The sequence below is a fragment of the Manduca sexta genome, unplaced genomic scaffold (assembly GCF_014839805.1).
Source record: "Manduca sexta isolate Smith_Timp_Sample1 unplaced genomic scaffold, JHU_Msex_v1.0 HiC_scaffold_2065, whole genome shotgun sequence".
In the NCBI taxonomy this organism is placed as follows: domain Eukaryota; kingdom Metazoa; phylum Arthropoda; class Insecta; order Lepidoptera; family Sphingidae; genus Manduca; species Manduca sexta.
In genome coordinates, this window is record NW_023592992.1 from 1 (window position 1) to 14,785 (window position 14,785).

Consider the following 14,785-nt stretch of genomic DNA (forward strand, 5'->3'; position numbering starts at 1 on the left):
TGTTGGGCACGGTCCTCCTCTACTACTGAGAGGGAATAAGCCTTAGTCCACCACGATGGCCTAGTGCGCGTTGGTAGACTTCACACACCCTCGAAAATTCCTAATAGAATTTGTGGTATGCAGGTTTTTTCACGATGTTTTCCTTCACCGTTAAAGCAAGCGATAATTCACAAAAAATACACACATAATTTTTTTAGAAACGTCAGAGGTTTGTGCCCTTGGGATTTGAACCTACGGACATTCGTCTCGGCGCCCAATTAGGCACAACGTTCCACAACCAATTAGGCCATCGCCGCTGTATAAAATATATTACCTAAGTACGATATCATGTTTATAATGTTCGATTATTTTTTCAGTTTTACACTAAGTGACTTTATATCACGTCAAATGGCATGGATATGGTTATTATGGCTATTGTCACAAACGTGGATTACGATACATATTTGGACCCCGAAAGCCGAACGTTTAGCTTCTACAGAGAAATTGTATGTTCTTCCTATGTATAACGGGCTACTTATTGATCAAAGTATGGCGCTCAACAGAAGAGACGACCAAAAGGATGTAAAGACTGAGGTTTGTATCGTATATCAAGTTGAATGATTAACCCACTTGTTCTTACTCTATTGACCTGTTTCACAATTCTTGAGTAAATACTATTCGTCGTTTCAATGTATAAGCCGACCAAATACAAAAATCAGACAAATCTTCTCAAATAAATGGTAGTAAAATGGGTACTATCTACATTAGCTCTTTAATATGATAACTGTAAAATGAAAATTGCTTGAGACTTGTGAAACTTAACCTAAATTGTTATTTCTTGTAGTCAATATTATGCGACAAAATGGAATGGCAACTTATTTATTAATTTGACTGAGTATTCGTAAAAGGCGATTAAGAAATATAGGAATCGATGACCTATCCTTACAGCACTTTATTATTTTTACACAGTAAATAAACCATGTGAACCACATGAGAAGTATATATAACACCTTAAATCCCTTTTACTAGCAAGGTAAAAGATTAATATTAATATTTTAATTTTCAGGATCTTGCCGAAATAGAAAGGAAAAAGGAGATGAATACTACGAAACTATTTCTGTTCATACGGATAATACAGGTTCTTCACCAAAAGCAGTAAAGTCTTCTGACTCGATTACAAGAATATACGCTTGCGCTACTATGTGGCACGAAACTAAAGACGAAATGATGGAGTTCTTGAAGTCTATCCTGCGGTTGGACGAAGACCAGTGCGCTCGACGTGTGGCTCAGAAGTATTTGCGCGTGGTCGATCCCGATTACTACGAATTCGAGAGTAAGTTATGTCGCATACAATATTGTATAATATTTGTAACCGGCAAAATCACATATTACTAATTTTATTTGTTTCCCTTTCAGCTCACTCTACTTGGACGACGCTTTCGAAATATCAGATCATAGTGACGACGATTCTCAGGTGAACCGTTTCGTTAAACTTCTAGTCGACACGATTGACGAAGCCGCATCGAATGTGCATCAGACAAATATCCGAATTCGCCCTCCGAAGAAATATCCCGCACCGTACGGTGGCCGCCTGACTTGGGTATTGCCAGGAAAAACGAAAATGATTTGTCACTTGAAAGATAAGGCAAAGATTCGACACAGGAAACGTTGGTCTCAGGTAGTCCTTGGATGACTAGTATTTAACTGTAACTGTTTTTTAGAAAATGTCGTACAATACAGGTTCTTAATATTTAATTTTTCTAGGTGATGTACATGTACTACCTTCTGGGCCATCGCCTAATGGAATTGCCTATACCCGTGGATCGTAAGGAAGTTATGGCCGAAAACACATTTTTGCTTACACTTGATGGAGATATTGATTTCCAACCCCATGCTGTCCGGCTACTTATTGATTTGATGAAAAAGAACAAAAATCTGGGAGCAGCTTGTGGTCGTATTCACCCTGTTGGCTCTGGTAAATATCTGCACGATATTTCATAATTATAATAAAAATAGTGAGCTGACCCTGATTTATGGCTAAACTTTTTTTCTATGACATTATTGATAAATATGCATAAATACTCCTCTTTAATCACTCTGTCCCTTGGTAAAATCCACTTGAAAATCGGTGCGGTAGGTTTTGAGTTTATCGCGTTATGACATAGATGTAGCGAGCGGACTATTATTTATATGTAACGATTGAGATAAAATAACAATAGTTTTCATAAATATTATCATATGCAATAGAACTATGCTTCAGCTATAAAATATATATATCTATTTCAGGTCCTATGGTGTGGTATCAACTATTCGAATATGCTATTGGTCATTGGCTGCAAAGGCGACTGAACACATGATCGGCTGCGTACTCTGTAGTCCGGGATGCTTCTCCCTCTTCAGGGGAAAGGCGCTCATGGACGACAACGTCATGAAGAAATATACACTGCGATCTGATGAGGCCCGGCATTACGTACAGTACGATCAAGGTTCGTAGGACCAAGAAGAGTTTTAACAGCTCAGCGTAAATTTTAAAGGTTACTCAACATTTATTTTTATAACAGGGGAAGATCGATGGTTATGTACGCTTTTGCTACAAAGAGGTTACCGAGTAGAATACTCAGCTGCATCCGACGCCTACACCCACTGTCCAGAAGGTTTCAGCGAGTTTTACAACCAACGTCGTCGATGGGTGCCTTCGACTATAGCTAACATTATGGACTTGCTTGTGGACTGCAAACATACGATCAAAATCAACGACAACATATCTACCCCCTACATTGCTTACCAAGTACGTGCCAAGACAATTCATTTTTTTTTGTTTTAGTATTAGAATTTGGTACATTTTTTGGTACCACGACTGGAGTCGTCAACTTGCTGAAATTCGACGATCTATTTTAATATATTTTGAACCCATATTGTACATAAGCTTTTTTGTCTGTTTTATTTATCTCCTTCTTATATGAATATATTATGTCAAATCTTACATACCTTTATCCGCACAATGTGCTTAAAAAGGGGTTCAAAACTTTTTCTTAACGTATTTATAGATATATTGTAAGATTTGCTTAATCTCTGACAGTTTAATTAAATCCTACGTATTTTATTATATTATAATAATAATAATAATATCAGCCCTGTATTATATACTTGCCCACTGCTGAGCACGGGCCTCCTCTACTACTGAGAGCGACGATACTACTTTTATTATATTGATTAATAATAATTGTTAATTAAAATCTTCTTACATTACAGATGATGTTGATGGGTGGTACGATCTTGGGCCCCGGCACTATATTCCTTATGTTGGTGGGTGCTTTCGTGGCAGCTTTTAGAATTGACAACTGGACCTCCTTTGAATACAACCTCTATCCCATTGCGATTTTCGTGTTCGTTTGCTTCACAATGAAATCAGAATACCAGGTTCGTAATCAATTTATATTCGTAAGTAATATTAGTATAATAGAGAGACTGTTGCTTTAACTAATTTATTTTTCAGCTCCTGGTGGCACAAATATTGTCAACGGCATATGCTATGATAATGATGGCTGTAATCGTGGGTACCGCTCTTCAGTTAGGGAGGACGGTATAGGATCGCCGTCGGCCATTTTCTTGATATCACTTTCGAGTTCATTCTTTATAGCGGCTTGTTTACATCCACAAGAGTTTTGGTGTATCGTTCCCGGTATTATTTATCTGTTGTCTATACCTTCTATGTACTTGCTTTTGATTTTGTATTCTATTATAAATCTGAACGTAGTATCATGGGGTACTCGTGAAGTACAGACAAAGAAAACTAAAAAGGTAAGTCGGATGACAGTAGTTCGGTTGAATTCGGTTTGGAAAATGGAATGAAAATTATCAATATACCGAACTTTTCAGGAAATTGAGCAAGAGAAAAAGGAAGCAGAAGAGGCAAAAAAGGCAAAACAAAAATCTCTTGGGCTTCCTTCAAGGTGTGAACAGTAATGAAGAAGAAGGATCTATAGAATTTTCGTTCGCCGGTCTTTTCAAGTGTCTATTGTGTACACATCCTAAAGGAAATGAGGAGAAAGTACAACTCCTGCATATAGCGTCCACCCTTGAGAAATTAGAGAAAAAGTTGGAAGTCGTTGAGAAGTGAGTTAAATTACTTTGTTTAGATATTCATGTTACATGTGTAAGATATTTCATTTAAAAAAATATATTTTATTACTTTTCAGAGCTGTTGATCCTCACGGCATAGCCAGAAGCAGAAAATTGTCTTTAGGACACCGGGGTAGCACCAATGGTGATCATCAACTAAACCCGCTGGCTGAAGGGCCAGAGGAAGAAAATGATTCAGATTCTGATACTGGCACCTTGTCTACGGAACCTAGAGTAAGAGAAAAAAAACGAAAGCCTAATTTTTGCACATTTTCCACTAATATTTATAAATAGTAAAATGTTTTAGTCAATGTTAAAGCCTATATACTTCATATTATTGATGGTGTAATATATGCAATAATAGAATAGTCTACACTTGATTCTGCGGCAAATGTTAAATTTAAAGCTTCCTTTTCTATTTTAGGAAAGGAGAGACGATCTCATAAATCCCTACTGGATTGAGGACCCTGATCTGAAAAAAGGAGAAGTAGACTTTTTAAGTCCACCTGAAATTCAATTCTGGAAAGATCTCCTTGACAAATATTTATACCCTATTGATGAAGACAAAGATGAAAAGGTAAATTAAGTGGCTTAAATAGAGGCGGAGGCTAATATCGAGACATTATGATCGTATCAGTAAAAAAAATGTTCTAGGCCTTCATTACTTTTTTTTTAATACACGAACAAAGTTTTGAAAAAATTCAAATGGACATAATATAATATATATAATAATGAACATATAGTATAAACAACAACTCTATAAAAAGTCTTACTAAGAGAATTTCACTATTTAAATGAAACAACACTTCGGTTAATAATAAGTTTGAAAAGAAATAACGAGCCACTAAGTACTTACTACTGTCTCGATGCATCTAAATTCTTGGCAAATTTTAAAAAGTATTTTTTTTTGTTATTCTAACGAGTTTTTATTTCAGGTATACAATGAATGTTAAATATTTCTTACGTAATACTAAACTTTACTCTTCCCCAAATTTTAGGCACGTATTTCGAGAGATCTGAAAGAATTGAGAGACTCGTCTGTATTTTCATTTTTCATGATCAATGCTCTTTTCGTTCTCATTGTATTCTTACTGCAATTGAACAAGGACAACATTCACGTTAAATGGCCCTTCGGAGTTAAAACTAACATTACATATGATGAGGTTTCACAAGAGGTAATGTGAGAATCCACTACAGAGCGATCGACATTCAAAGATGACTAGGGACCAGAGCCACTAGGCACCCGCTCTCATTCACAAGCGACAATCCCAGTCACCCTTGAAAGTTGATGCAATTATATTAAATATTTCGTGTTTTATGAAATTTTACAGGCTCGCATTGCAGGCGATCTGCTTGAACTTCGCAATAAATCAGTATTCGCATTTGTTATGTTCAATGCTTTATTTATATTGATAGTATTCTTATTACAACTCAATAAAGATCAACTCCACGTCGTTTGGCCTTTGGGAGTAAAGACAAACATTACCTACATCGAGGAGACAGGCGAGGTATTGCCAAATATTACCACAGAATGTGTGTCACTTCACAAGTCTAACGACCTCCTTCTAACCGGTCTGTCTTGGGATGGCACACCAGCATGGAGACCCGGACACACAGAAATTTAATAACTGTGGCGGCACATTGTTGGTTTCACATTCTAATAAATATCCAAACCCTTAATAGATGTCCTTAACTTTGCTACTTGAAATCGATGAAGTAACAAAATTCTTTCTTCCAACCCTAAATTGTAAAATTAAACTGAATACATTATTATTATCAGTGGGACGCGGCAATCTGTTGTAAGACTTTATAATATGCCCGACTGATGCACTCTTCCCAATCCGATACAACGAGGAGTTAATTAACGCCTCTTTCTGTCTTTCTATTCTGTCTATTAAGGTGGCGGAATTTCTTTTCTTCGATTAAACAAGGTTGCAGGGTCACCGGTATCCTCTGTACATAATATCTACACACCTCGTGGTGACGTTTAACATTGTATTCAATTATTTGTTATCGAAATATATCATTCAAAATTGTTTAAATTTCATTGACGGTATTGTGTGTAACTGCAAGTCGTGTTTACACTTTTCAGTCATAAAGTGTATTTCAACACATAATTATCACAGTATTATAAATTCACTAAGTGTTTCATAGTTCAACGAATGTTGCGTTAAACTTCATTTATGCACCAACACACTACACGTCATATAACAGCAGTATTGTTTCTTTATATTTATTTAAATACGACTATGTAAATATGTATTACTTTTATTTTAAAGTTTTTCCTTTCTGAGTGGATATTTAGAAACGTTACTGCTATCGTAATTCATTTTTCTGTATTCATAGTGTTTATGTATAACTATGTATGATCATACTGCACTGTGAAATTAATATTTGTTGATCTAACACAGTGTCATATTGTTAAAATTATTAATTTGCTATTGCAGGTGCTCATATCAAAAGAATATCTACAATTGGAACCTATTGGTCTCGTTTTCGTATTTTTCTTTGCGTTGATCTTGGTAATACAGTTCACCGCTATGTTGTTCCATAGATTTGGAACTATTTCGCACATATTGTCATCTACAGAACTGAACTGGTTCTGTACGAAGAAGGTAAATACTAACTTATCTAACGATATACTAATATTTATATACTAATTATATTTATGTTTCTGACACAATATTTGTATTTCAGTCGGACGACTTATCTCAGGATGCATTATTAGATAAGAATGCAATAGCAATAGTAAAAGACTTACAGAAACTAAACGGTCTAGATGACGATTACGATAATGACTCAGGATCGGGACCGCACAATGTGGGTAGAAGGAAAACAATTCACAACTTGGAGAAAGCTAGGCAGAAGAAGAGGAACATAGGAACGCTTGATGTGGCCTTCAAGAAACGGTTCTTTAATATGAATGCTAATGATGGACCAGGTAACGAGAATTTAGTGCTATTAATTTAACCAACCACCTTGAATGTGCCCATATATACATAGGTCATATTTTTGTCTCCTACATACGGTTGCTTACCTAATTTATTCGTAAAATAATTACTATTTTAGTAGCAACAAAGGTCATTTTACAAATGACTACTGTTTCCACCGCAAAGGTAATGTTGTAGTATTGGCTTTCCTTGATTGACTGAGTTTGTTTTTTTTTATTTTTAATATCGTTAATTAATTTTTGACAACTTTCTTCTATACATTCATTACCTACTAGTGGAAACTGTTGGATTAAGAACCTCAATGTTTATTTTTTTTAGTCATAATTTGTTCTGTACTTTTCTTAAATAAATAAATAGTTGATTATAGTTTAGTCTCATAGTGATGTGCTTGCGCAAAATAATACAATAATGTACTGAAGCTCTACTAACAATGAATTAAAAAACATTAATATTTTAAATAACTAAAGATATCGTAACATCTCTTTAATTAAACTCATGTATTATAGGTACACCTGTTCTTAATCGCAAGATGACCCTTAGACGAGAAACGCTGAAGGCTTTAGAGACTAGACGCAACTCAGTGATGGCGGAGAGAAGAAAATCACAAATGCAGACCCTAGGTGCTAATAACGAATATGGAGTTACTGGAATGGTTTGTACAAGACAACCTCAATAACAATGTTCATACGATAGGTTACAGGTCAGCGTAATGGCTACCATTAGGGGATGTAACATAAAACTTGTTGGGGGTCACAATCATATTTTGACTCCAATCAGCATATTGTAGAAAGGAACACTAACCAAATTGTTGGACCAAAAAAGAGAATTATATAACATAAAATCTGATTATGAGATACTCTATATTATCTTTTACCATGTTACAGCTGAACAACAACCTTGGACCTCGTCATAGGCCGTCGAACGCTAATATTTCAGTAAAAGATGTGTTCGCGGAACCTAATGGAGGACAAATAAATCGAGCATACGAAGCTTCGTTAGGCGACGATGACGACACCAACTCAATGAGACTACAGCCAAGACAAAACCAAGTTTCGTTCCAAGGCAGATTCTAAGTGTCAAAAATAATGAGATTTTTTGTAGATAGTAACTTAGATTGTAAAAATATTCTCATAATTCATGAAACATCTTTTACTTTTTTTATACGAACAATGTATGCTTGTGATATTTTATTTTTCGTGACACGGTACTTTGTATAAACAGTCACAGAATAAAAACCATTATAGGAATTACAACTTTATTGTTAGATAGACGTAATAACAATTTACACTGCCAATTTATACTCTTTTATACTCCTTAATAGTTTTTAACAATAAAAACATCCAAAATTGTTAATAAATAAGATTTAATAGAATTTTGGTTTTGATTATTTCGAATGGCTTACCAATACAGAATTATGACAGGGGAATTCTAGACATTAAAGAAAAGAAAATGTTCTTCAGAGTTGACACCTTATAAAATTATAACAATAAAGAATGTTTACCTAATTCTCTAAAAATGAGACAAATTCCGTAAGCTTGAACAGTTGGTCTTCACTGGATGTATGTAGAGGCGCAGGCTGCGCCGGCGGCAGTGGATTGATGGTGATGCCGTCGTTACTTATCGTCCATTTCCGGTCCCGACAGCTGTGCAGAGCAGCATCCCGACTGAGCCCGGTCATGGACACCAATGTGTCAAGTGATATGGAACTATAGGAGCGGCCAATCAAATTCAAAGTCCTTTCTCTGACTTTTTCTGAAATTAAATATAACTTCATTATTCAACTATTTTAAATTAAAATATAATTAATTTCATATCAGTTTGGATTTTTTATATGGACCAGCAAGAATTACCTTAATTATTTTAGAAAAACATTGTTATTTGTACTTTTCATAGACAATATTTTCATAGACTTTTAAGTGTCTGAGAAGATGTACTGTTAGGCAAGAAATAAGTAATTAAAAAAAAGTTTTTATTACTAATTGAATCTTTTTATGAATGCAAATAATCTTTTGTAGTGTCTAAGATCTGTTATGTTTTAATAGTTCTATATTACAATAGTCTCAGGTCTATCCACATTATATAAACTGATACTTGAACTAGGGTGAATTTTTGGATATAATGCCTATATGAATTTTATTAAGAATTTTCCACATTCAATCTATTTCTCACCTTCTAATGCCCTGATGATATTTGCAACTGGTTCAGTCCAGTTGTAAGCAGCCAGTGTTTGGTAAGTTCCGGGTAGATCTTTCTTCCATAACTTTTGACCAACACTCCAAATTGCTGTTATTTCAGGATTGCTACTGGTTATGTTTTGTGGTATCCTTTTCCATAGGAATTTCGCATTACATCTGTGCAATATTAGGATTGTATTAACTTCATGTGGTATGTGGGGCTGAATTTTTGAGATGGGGCAGAAAAGGGGTCCACCTTAAACATTGTATCTATAAAATACATTTTTAGGAGGCTGTATATCATTTTGGAAGTTGTTAAGAACTCCCTTTATAAATTTAAAAAAAAATGTAGTCATGACGAAAGTGGGCAATTTATGCAAAAACATTTTTCTATGCCAATCAATCCTGTTACAAGTATAAAAAAAATTATTGGAATTATTAAATGCTTGAGTACTTTTAAGGTTAGAAATTGCAAAAAAACTTTCTTCATACAATTTGTAGGAAATGGGACTGCAATTCATTTTTAAGCATCACAAAATTGAGGACATAAGGACAAGTTTCTATTTTTAAATGCTTTTATTTTACATATTTTGCTGCCCAAATACGTTAAGCCAATGTTAGTGCATATAGTTGGAATACTAGTACTCACAAATCATTTTGATATAAATATATGGCGAGTAGTTGAGCGTATGTCGACGGTGATGCTATACCATTCGGCGCCTGATAAACAGTAATAAAATTATATTATTTAAATTTCGAGCAATATAAGCAACAGATAGCTTTTAATAAACACAAAAATAATATGAGACTCGTTACCTCTAACTCCTGTTTTTCTAGATCTCCACAAAGTTTATCAAAATTTGTTATCATTGTAAAGCCCTTTTATATTTTCCTTATTGAATATTTTACCGGGTAAGAATTAATAACTTACAATCACAACAATATTTATTTAAAAACACGATATAATATCAGAATTCGGAAATGCAGCTTTTGCCATAAAATCTCATATTAACAAGTCAGTTGTCACTTGTCACATAACAGTGTCTAGATCAGTGTTGCCAGGGCCCTTGAGTCGTAAGTTACGTTTCGTTTCCTGAAATGTTACATTTTTGCTGCAAAAGTTACATTATTGTTTTTTTTTAATTTCCGCGTTTTTGGGCAAGCATTTCTATAGCTACGAAACCACGGGGACTCGCGAAGTAGGAAACGTGCGTGCGCACACTCAAGCAAAATCAAGTTTTGATATGTGCAAGATACGTTTTTCATTTTCTCATGGCGAGCCATCTCTAAGTGTGATATGGAGTGAAATATTTTTTAGACCCGCCAGTTTTAGGTGCGTTCAATTTGGATGCGTTGAATAGAAACGCGTTCGTAAACTGTTTACAATAAAAATTTTGTATTACGAATCTCGTTGTTCTCAAAAGTTACGAAAATTACCTTAAATATAAAAATTACTTACATGTTACGCGAGGGGGTCAAAAGTAACGAAAAATGTAAGAAATGTAACCTTCTGGCAACACTGGTCTAGATCTAGACAAAAAAATACTGTCTGTCAACTGTCAAGTGTCATTTGCAATGTTTCCACATACGATTTTATTTTTTTACCGATTTAAAAAAAACGAGGAGATTATTCTTCATTAATTAACATTTTCTCGAAGGTTTTGAAAAATCCCTAGTATGGGATACAACACTACAAAAATTGCATTTTATTTGTCCGACAGAATCCCTCTGGTGAAAAAAATTATTGCTAAAGTGCAAGAAAAAGTATCCGTCGAAAAGTATAAAATTATGGTGGCGCCTCCGTAACAGGTGGGTAAATTTATATGTTTGCCGGCAAACATTCCGATGCTTTAGGTGTAGCTTGTAACAAAAATTCTTATTAGAAATGGCGTTTGTTGATTTATTTGTGTATTCCTTTACAATCAAATCGTTTTCGACGTTAGAACATAGAGAATTTTTGGAGAATTGATAAATTATTTAAAATTATTAAATGCCTAAAATATATAAATATTACACAAAAAAGTATACATACTAAAGTAGTGTTTAGTTGTCTATTTGAGTCGGTTTTTATCTGAGGTTTTTACTTTTGTAAAGGTATTCTGGGTCATACATCCTAGAACCTAAGTTATTTAAAAATAATTATATACAAAAATAACGCAGACACGGAATGTCAATGTTATTCACTCCCGCCATTCTACCAATTGTGTGAACATGTGTGTGTATTGCCAGCTTATTATAAAAAAAGCTATGACGCAGAAATCCTCAAGTTGGGTAATTTAGATTAGAACTGTATACATCCTGCATCAGCTGACCGAGCGAGCCGCAGGGGCGAGTTTTACGCTTGAACATTTATTGCTGGCGAGCGCCAGAAATAAATGTTCAAGCGTAAAACTCCTCTGCGTACAATTTTATCAAAAAAAGTAACTTTGACGAAACTGAGCAGTAGCTAATTTATAGTCAAAGAGCATAACTTTAAAAATTGTAACCATTTTTACCTCAAAATCGTATTACAAAGTTATAAATTTCAACCATTTTTTTAGACTACAATTTTAGCTTTTATCATATTCTAACAATTTTAAGGCTAAAGGAACGTGCCCGATGAAAGCTTTGTAGTCCGGTTACCGGTGGCCAATCTAAATTTTTACGATATGAATACTTTACACTGACGTAAAATATAAAAAAAGTGAAAAATAACAATTAATTTGTTGATAATGCATTGTTGTATAATATCTGTATTACCTAACACATAAAAATATACAATTCAAATGATGAAAAATTCTATTACGTTACCAAGAATGGTAGGGGAAAGGAAGGCAAAACGAACCACTTAACAAAAAACAGGTATAGAAACGAAACTATTAATTTTATTAAACTTCTTTTAAGTAAAAGTAATGAACATTATTAGCTCTATATTATGTACGAATCAAGCTTTGATAAAATCACAGGCAACAAAGATATTAGACGATTTCTAATACCTTCAATATGTCCGTTTTACCTTCATGGGTTAGGCAAAACGGACCACACATGAAGGCAAAACGGACTTACATAAAATTAATTAGTCAGAACATATTTCACACAGAAATACTGTCTCATCATCCTCATCCGTGACTCCTGCGCAAGCGCAATGTGTCCATAGATGACATTTAGGACATTTTACCCAACCTCCGCTTGATTCTGAGTATAAATGAGAACAGTACAGGAACTTAGCGTCATCGTCGTCAGACGAACTATAATTTTTCTTTGTTTTTGTGCTTTTTATAACAGATTTCTTTCTTGCCTTTCCTTTTTTAGTTTTTTTTGTGTATTTTCACTTTCCTTCTTCCTAATTTTTCTTTTTTTGCTTTTATTTTTTTTAAGTTTTTGTGAAACTAAGTAATTTTTCAAATCTATCCAGTTTTTTCTCTGTTGCTTTATCAATATTTTGAGTTGACCTATATTTCTCCAAATTTCTCTTCAAAGCTGTCTTTGGTATCAGGAACAGAATAGCAGCCTTATTGAAGCCTATTTCTCCAGCAATCATTTTCTCAATTGAATTTTTTATGCTGGACTTATTCCAAGAATTCCGATTGGATTTTATTTTGTAATTATTTACGATCTAAAACCAAAGCAAAAGAGATTATTATGATGTTAAAAACATTATCTTCCCCTAATTTCATTGGAATTACACTAAAATTCTCGTTAGATACTTTATTGAAGGCAAAACGGCACCCCGGTCCATTTTGCCTGGGTCCGTTTTGCCTTTTTGCTATAAACAACAATAATCTAAAATTTGGAGATTATAAGTTGAGATAAAGTCTGCATACTTGGTTATTAGTTTAATCATATATCATTTCACACACAGTTATCATCAGAACACATTATAACATACCAAACCAAAGTGTAGGCTAAATGAAAAATGAAAATTTTAGATCAAAATCTAAAAAAAATAACTTACCTTGCTAAATCAGTGTTCGTGCGGTCGATAGAATTGAATACACTGACAGAGAGCGGGAATCTAGCGGCCAACATTTTGATGTGATAAAGTCATAGATGCGGTTACTCATTTAAAAATTATTAAGGTGGACCGTTTTGTCAACAGGGTCCGTTTTACCTTCCTTTCCCCTATCTTACTTACGTTCCATGGTTATGGGTTAGTTATACTTATAAATTCGAAAATTACAAATAAAAGGTGACTTAGAACTTTTTAGTACTCATAATATCTAGTAGGAATTAGCAAAATATTTTAATTACCTACTAGTGGATATTATTAAGTATAGTAGCCAACTGAATAGCTAAACTACAGTATCCCATTCTTAGTTAAAAATCCGTCAGTTCGTTCCGATAATTGATGTTTCGCATTCCTGAGTCAGCTTATATGATATGCCCTCAGTGAGATTTGAATTAATTAAATAAATAAATATATACGTAAACTCTGGCCACGGTCATAAATAGTTTATTTTGTTCAAAGAGAATATAACCACTATGGCTTAGAGAACGTAAATACTTACGCGCAGACATAGCTTTTAAGTGGCGTAAGTATTTTGTCGTCATTTACCAAGCTTAAAAAATAATCTTTTGAAGTGTAATTGCTAATTAGACCGTGTTTTTTATAATAATATAATACCCGTAATTACAAAAATATTATTGTTCCTTACTTGCTCCTAAGTATAGCTAGATGGCGTTACTACTACTATGTACATTGCTAATTTTTACTCTTTTTCCATCGCTCGAATTTTATAGAAATAAGCATTTAAGTTGCCATCTTTGTTTCTTCTTCCAGATTTTTATATTGTCACTGGTATTTTAGTTGAATATAATATACATACATAATATCTGGTAGCATGTCAAATGCTCCAGTTTCAATTATTATTTCACCTAAACTCTGGATTCGCAATATGCGCATTATAGGTACAATAGGTAATAATATACACCCGAAATAATTAGGCTGCCTAGTACTATAGACCTACATAATATATTATTGGCACCATTCAATCAGATAGTAAATATTAAACGATCAACGGTCAGAAATTCGTAAATACATAATATGCGGATTACAGACGCTTAAGTTTTTATCAAGTATTTTTCTATAATATAGTATTATAATATTTTCGTATTTTTTAGTTTTAGAAAAAAAATTAATGCGTATTAACATTGTTACTAGTGTGTTAAACATACCTTCAGTTTAATGTCATTAGGAGATAATTGTTTATAGTCCATTGAAATGTTACATTTTTTAGGCCTTACCTTGCGTTTTTTAGAGGACGCAATTTTATTTTTTCGACAACTTCAACACAATATTATCAGCTATTCTTACAATAAGAGAGGTTAGAAATAATAATAATAATAGCAGGCAGATGTTCTTTTGTTCCCTAATGGTCCCTTGGGTATTTGGGTATTAATGAGAGTACAAAAAAGTATTATGAACCTTATAAACACACGTTCTGATGACGTTGCAATGGACATTGCTTAACATTGAATTTCTTAACATTTTCGCTTATAACTTTTTTATTTATAGTTCTACGACAATAGTTACTAGACCAAAGTTGTAGAGAATTTAATTTGCAACAAAAATGTTTATAC

The 14,785-nt window shown here is 33.8% G+C and overlaps 1 protein-coding gene and 1 pseudogene across 1 annotated transcript; one reads left to right on the forward strand and one right to left on the reverse strand.

Moving 5' to 3' along the window:
• Positions 1-360: 360 nt before the first annotated feature.
• On the forward strand, positions 361-8,424 carry LOC119191891 (annotated as a pseudogene).
• On the reverse strand, positions 8,296-10,289 carry LOC115454978 (COP9 signalosome complex subunit 8). Its single transcript, XM_037445746.1, has 4 exons — positions 10,043-10,289; positions 9,876-9,946; positions 9,222-9,403; positions 8,296-8,804 (listed from the first exon to the last, which is right to left on the reverse strand). The coding sequence occupies exons 1-4, from the start codon at positions 10,094-10,096 to the stop codon at positions 8,554-8,556; spliced, it is 558 nt and encodes a 185-aa protein (XP_037301643.1). The 5' UTR covers positions 10,097-10,289; the 3' UTR covers positions 8,296-8,553.
• Positions 10,290-14,785: the final 4,496 nt, after the last annotated feature.